Below are 6871 nucleotides of genomic sequence, written 5' to 3' on the forward strand. Positions count from 1 at the left end.
CTTTTTTGTGCTGCACCCCCGAAGTCTCTCTGCTTCCTCCACAAATGGCCGCTTCTCATTCTCTGAGAGTAAGCTATGGTAATAGTGTGAACATAACATGTGAATGAACTATTCAGTTGGTGCATTGTAATGGCCTAATTATAAAACCCATATACTTTTTTAAGTAGACTTATTTAAACAGAAGATAATTCTGGTCATTAGGCCCACAATTATCCAAAGTGGAAAAATGTACTTTCCTCCCTGTTTTTCTTTCTAAATTTTGCAAAAATGTGCATGTTTTCTATTGATAAACTGCATAGACTTCACAGAATAGTGACTGGAGTGATGACCTAATTCGTTTCTATTTAGTGACACATCTCTTTAAAATCAGATTCAGACATTTTACTGTATCAAGTATACTTGTTTTTGTTTGATAGGCCTATGTAAATGATATATTTTTGTTATAAACATTTCCACTTGGTCCTACTTACCGCCATAGCTTCCCCAAAGTCTTGCTCAGTTCCGCATTGTGCAGATGAGGGTATTGGTCCGCCAGCTTTCTGCGCGCCGCTTGCGCCCACACCATGAACGCGTTCATCGGTCTTTTGACATGGGGTTTATTTTTCAGCGAGCCATTTCCCCGAACGGGCATGGGAACGAGGGACCAGTCATATCCCTTGAGAACCTGCGACACCGCGTCACGTATGCAGGCTGGGAATCGGTCATCATCCTCGCCGTCCAGTTTCTTTCCTATACCAGCGAGGAGTGATCCATCTGATCCAGTTGGCGACGAGGGCGCATCCGAGTCGGAATCATCCTGCGACATGGAGCTCGTAGTCCCCGCCGGGCTACACGGTGGGTCGCTGATGGACTTGTCATGCTCTGCGGTCATTTTTACATTTGATCAGCCTCAAAGGATTATATCCGGTGTAAATACTTTAGTGTCGTTTATTTATTTTTTAGTGTCTCCGACTTTTCAAGTGAAAATAATGAGCTTAGAACAATTGCGCATTTTACGCACGCTGAAACCATGGTAGGTAGACTCCTTCACAACAATCAACTAAAACTCCGTGTTTTCCCTTTCTCTGTTTGTTTGTTTTCTCTTCGTCCTGTCCTGTCCTGCAGGGGTGGTACAGTTCTGGACGCAGCAGTCTTCACAGTGAGTGCAGAGTTTGGGCGATAGAGGAACTTTAACTTGAAGTTTGGAGCCCTCACTCCACCTTCTGCTTCTGATTGGTTGAGCCTTATCACCATTTTCGTTTCCGATTGGTTGGGGTTTTGAATGACAAGTTCATATGTAAAAAAAAATATATTTAAAAAAATATGTTTGTGTCATAATGTTTTCATGTTTTCCTTCTCACCCCAGCATGCCCTCTCTCGTTTAGTGTGGATTAGCCTACCTATTTGAGTAAACTGTTGTTTAATGAATGGAAAACACCTCCAATGTTGACTAAACTTATCACAAAACAGAAAGTGTCAGAAAAAAAACGATTTCCAATCTTACGTCCAGTAGTGTATTTACACATCAAGGAATCTAAGTTATGTATAAAGAATAGTTATAGAATAGTCCTCCATAAACGTACTGATATGTTTTGGTATGTAAAATATTTTGGGAAACTTGGGAGTCATACTTTACTTTTGTTCCATACTTTCTAGACTATTTCACTATTAAGTTGCATTGCATATTCACAAATAATATGCTTTATTTCAATATCCTTATGTTAGGTAGCCTAGTAAATATGCATTTATCCTGGCCAAAAAGTACATATTTAAGCAATATTGTGATTTCAAAAAATATTTGACATAATCCTTATTATTTGTGATATTTCGTTAGCTTTGCAATTTGATTCCTAGTGGTCACGTAGATGATACCGAATCATATAAAACAATCTTAATGTCCTCAGTGCTCTGCTAAGTTTAAAACACTCATAAACAGATGTGTTTATTGTTTAAGATTTCATCAAATAACATGCTGACGCTTTTGAAAGAATTGCGTTTAAATCCTAGAAAAATAATGGTAAATATGTGTTTTAAAACAACCAATGACAAAGAGAATATTTATGTCATGTTGGACAAGGGGGAATTTTAATTTAAACCATTGCATAGAAAACGTTTGATATGAAATACAAGTTTCTAGGTATTACAAATATGTCATAATATTTATCCACGTCGGGGACTTGGATTAAAGCATCACATTAACTCTCTATTCTGCACAGCCACTTCATTGTTGGAGATGAAAGTCGTTCGTTTCCTGTCCTTGCGGACATTTTGACAGGGTTTTTATCCGTAGGCTAAGTTTTGTTTGGACAAAATAGACCCCGACAATCGAAATTCATTCACATGGGATAAGACTATCAGGCGAAAATATTGTAAAGAGGTAGGATATAAAAATGTCCAGGTATATAACAAATATTTCGTTGATTCATTTGAATGGCAACAGATTTGTAATGTTATCAATTGGTCAGATATTTGTTAAAAGTTGTGGTCGGACGCTGGAATAACAATTAAAATTGACTTCACGATAGCTTGTAGATTATTTAAAAATCCAAATAAAATATACACTTTTTGAACGCGCAGGGAATTGACTATTCTGGGTCCCATTCTAAAAGCTATTGAGACAAACCCGTATTAATGACAGGTATGAGAACATAACCAACTCTACACAGTCGGTTCAGCGCGGTGTCCAGTGTCGTCATTGGTGCTCTGGCTTGTATTTCTCTAACTGCTGCACTCTCTTGCCCATCAGACGCCGTCGGCCAATTAGGATTCGCCAGTGGCACGGTACCACCGCCAGTCAGCGCATGATATATTCCCACTTTGTGCCAGGGCAATGGAATTCAATCTGAAAATGTGAAGTACAAATGAAAAGTCATTGTGAATTGAATACATTATGGTTACATAGGCCGACTAAGACACATGTTTTATTGTTGAAGGTCATTCTAATAAATAACTTGTGAGAGTTCAAATCAAATCCAATTGTGTTTGTCACCTTAACGTGAACTGCTTACTCACAAGCCATTAACCAACAATGCAATTCAAGAAATAGACTTAAGAAAATATTGACTAAATAAAATAAAAAGAAACACACTAAAATAATAATAATGAGGCCATATACAGGGGACACCTCTGGTCCTAGTTGCCTGTAACATTGCAGTCAGTCGTAAAGGTAACACAGAGACAGCCCTGTTCTGAGCTTGCCAGGTTGCAAAATAAGTCAGATTCCTATGGTGAACTTAAAAGTATTGGGGGAAAAACGTTTTGAAAAGACTAAATGAAAACTTAGTCCACATGGAAATAAAACATTAGAATACACATAAATTAAACAAATAAACTGTTCAGCGTGTAGATGATTTATGTGTCAGTTCAACAGCCACATAACCAGGGTGCTAATTTCATTACACTCTCATCTCAGTTTTAGTTGCCTATGATAAGACTCATATATCCCTGTGAGGGCCAGGGTTCAGCCTGCATTTGAATTCAACACTATTAACCACCCATGTAAAGAATCCTCTTAATGTATCAAAACATAGGCCTCTGTTAGCTTTAGATAACACAGCCACATCACTTACACGCTGTCAGTTCAGGGACACGTAGGCTACTGTACAGCTCTTTGTTAACATTATGATAGTAGTGACTATAACTGCAGCCTGGTTTCACAGATGAACGAGGAAGTCCATCTCCCAAAGACAGATGTCTGTTTGTTATCCACGAGGAAAAAAACACATCTCACTACAAATGAAAATATGAACAGGCCTCTTTATGATATTGAAGGCTAGAGAGAACGAGCAGAGGAGATAAGATGAGAGATTGAATCACTGCCTTTGTTAGTGGCTTTGTGTCTCTGTCCCCATCTACAGCTTTCATCACCGCTCTTTCCATTGAAAAGACAAGGTATGTTTCAGTTGGCCGGCAGTTTGTTTTATTCAATGCTCACTGTAGGTGCTTAGGGAACAGCTAGGCTAGGGGAATGGGAAGCCACCCTTGGGATATCTACGAATGGAATGAACAGACAGTCGAATGGGAATTGGATGGGATGGGAGAGGTCTTTAACAATGTGGAATATGTTGTTGCTGTTGCTCTTCAATGCAGAATTGGATATAAAAAATGGGATGTAAAATATTGGAAATATCACAATCATCACTGTCTTCTATACTCTATTTGGAGGTAAGAAGAATGGGCTTGTAGATTACGTCTCGGGTGATCATTATGGGCTAACAAGATGAGAGTGAGGGAGTCCGAAAAAAGAAAAAAAAAGGTTGGCCTTTTTTAAAAGTGTGAATGAAAAGGTTTTAATACTTTGTTAGTGAAATGACTGTTGGCCATCTGCTCCCTCAGCACTGATAAGAATCTCTCTGTCTGTGTACTGTGTTTTCATTTCAACTAGAAACTAGAATTTGCTTAACACGAGTTAAAAGGCGTAAGCTCCATCTGCTAGTATTTTCCTATTTCACACCACACAAATGATGTCATCAAATTCCAGAGGGTTTTGTCATTCTTTGAGAAATTCTTTAAGTCTAGAAGTTGCTTTTTATACGTTTGTGGTGCTCCATGAAAGATGACTGGAGAGAGGTAGACAGAACTGAGGGTTTTCTGTCATACACAGAGCTAGTTTAAACATGCCTCTATACTGTAATGTCTGACACACACACGCACACGCACACGCACACGCACACACACACACACACACACACACACACACACACACACACACACACACACACACACACACACACACACACACACACACACACACACACACACACACACACACACACACACACACACACACACACACCTATGTTTTGGGACATGTGGGGCCACCACAGTAAACAGTAAGACAATACTCTCTGCAGCATACCATGGAGTTCTGTGAATGACTGAATTAATAAGAAGCATTGCGATTTCCCTTCTCAATGGATTCTCATGGGTCCCTGTGACCCTGCAATTGCATAAGATTGGATTATTTTGAATTTTGAAGTATAATCAGATGAGTGTAATCAAACTGCCCTAAATAAAATACAGACTTACTTTTAACAAACAAAAAATTGTAAGCAATCTGTGCACCTCTGTTGAATACTGTAAACTGATTTGGAACATTTAGGATAAAATATATTTTTAATTTGATATTGATGGTCTCTGATTGCACCCTTTCTGACTGACTCGGCATAACAAGCTACATATCAGAGCAGGCAACGTATTCCAGAAGCCAGAAGCCATGTACAGTACCTGTCAACGGTATGGAGTGTGCAAATCTGTCACCAAGGCTACTTTGAAGAATCTCAAATAAAAACAAACAAAAATTTGTTTAACACTTTTTTTAGTTACTACATTATTCCACATGTGTTATTTTATAGTTTTGACATCTTCACTATTATTCTACAATGTAGAAAATTGTAAAAATAAAGAAAAACTCTTGATTGAGTAGGTGTGTCCAAACTTTTGACTGGTACTGTATCTGAGGAAGGGAAAGTAAAAGGCCAAGGCAGGACACAGAGGAAGAGCCAGGATGGCCAACGACAGTCTGCTTTCATTAAGAACAGTAGAGCACCCAAACAGAGTCGGCTCTGGTGGGTCACATTGTGTTGGGAGAAGGTTCAAAGACATGTTATTGATAATAATAAAAAGTTGTCTCTGTGCAGTGTTGATAAATGGAGGTAAAGGTCCAGGAGCCAGAGCAGGTTAGTATAGCTGTATACTGACTAGAGTGGTTGAGGTAATGAGGTAATCCTGTTGTCCTGTGAGTATAGCTGTATACTGACTAGAGTGGTTGAGGTAATGAGGTAATCCTGTTGTCCTGTGAGTATAGCTGTATACTGACTAGAGTGTTTGAGGTAATCCTGTTGTCCTGTGAGTATAGCTGTATACTGACTAGAGAGGTTGAGGTAATCCTGCTGTCCTGTGAGTATAGCTGTATACTGGCTAGAGTGGTTGAGGTAATCCTGTTGTCCTGTGAGTATAGCTGTATACTGACTAGAGTGGTTGAGGTAATCCTGTTGTCCTGTGAGTATAGCTGTATACTGACTAGAGTGGTTGAGGTAATCCTGTTGTCCTGTGAGTATAGCTGTATACTGACTAGAGTGGTTGAGGTAATCCTGTTGTCCTGTGAGTATAGCTGTATACTGACTAGAGTGGTTGAGGTAATGAGGTAATCCTGTTGTCCTGTGAGTATAGCTGTATACTGACTAGAGTGGTTGAGGTAATGAGGTAATCCTGTTGTCCTGTGAGTATAGCTGTATACTGACTAGAGTGGTTGAGGTAATGAGGTAATCCTGTTGTCCTGTGAGTATAGCTGTATACTGACTAGAGTGGTTAAGGTAATGAGGTAATCCTGTTGTCCTGTGAGTATAGCTGTATACTGACTAGAGTGGTTGAGGTAATGAGGTAATCCTGTTGTCCTGTGAGTATAGCTGTATACTGACTAGAGTGGATGAGGTAATCCTGTTGTCCTGTGAGTATAGCTGTATACTGACTAGAGTGGATGAGGTAATCCTGTTGTCCTGTGAGTATAGCTGTATACTGACTAGAGTGGTTGAGGTAATGAGGTAATCCTGTTGTCCTGTGAGTATAGCTGTATACTGACTAGAGTGGTTAAGGTAATGAGGTAATCCTGTTGTCCGGTGAGTATAGCTGTATACTGACTAGAGTGGTTGAGGTAATGAGGTAATCCTGTTGTCCTGTGAGTATAGCTGTATACTGACTAGAGTGGTTGAGGTAATGAGGTAATCCTGTTGTCCTGTGAGTATAGCTGTATACTGACTAGAGTGGTTGAGGTAATGAGGTAATCCTGTTGTCCTGTGAGTATAGCTGTATACTGACTAGAGTGGTTAAGGTAATGAGGTAATCCTGTTGTCCTGTGAGTATAGCTGTATACTGACTAGAGTGGTTGAGGTAA

General features: G+C 39.4%; 1 protein-coding gene across 1 annotated transcript; it reads right to left on the reverse strand.

Moving 5' to 3' along the window:
• Positions 1–4: 4 nt before the first annotated feature.
• Positions 5–898, reverse strand: LOC116364446 (transcription factor Sox-8-like; the record flags this gene model as incomplete). Its single annotated transcript, XM_031817570.1, is given in 3 exon segments — positions 5–16; positions 19–73; positions 471–898. Coding segments are annotated over 3 exon segments (468 nt in total), but the record flags the coding sequence as incomplete, so codon positions are not given.
• Positions 899–6871: the final 5973 nt, after the last annotated feature.

The sequence above is a fragment of the Oncorhynchus kisutch genome, unplaced genomic scaffold, assembly GCF_002021735.2.
Source record: "Oncorhynchus kisutch isolate 150728-3 unplaced genomic scaffold, Okis_V2 scaffold1075, whole genome shotgun sequence".
Taxonomy (NCBI): domain Eukaryota; kingdom Metazoa; phylum Chordata; class Actinopteri; order Salmoniformes; family Salmonidae; genus Oncorhynchus; species Oncorhynchus kisutch.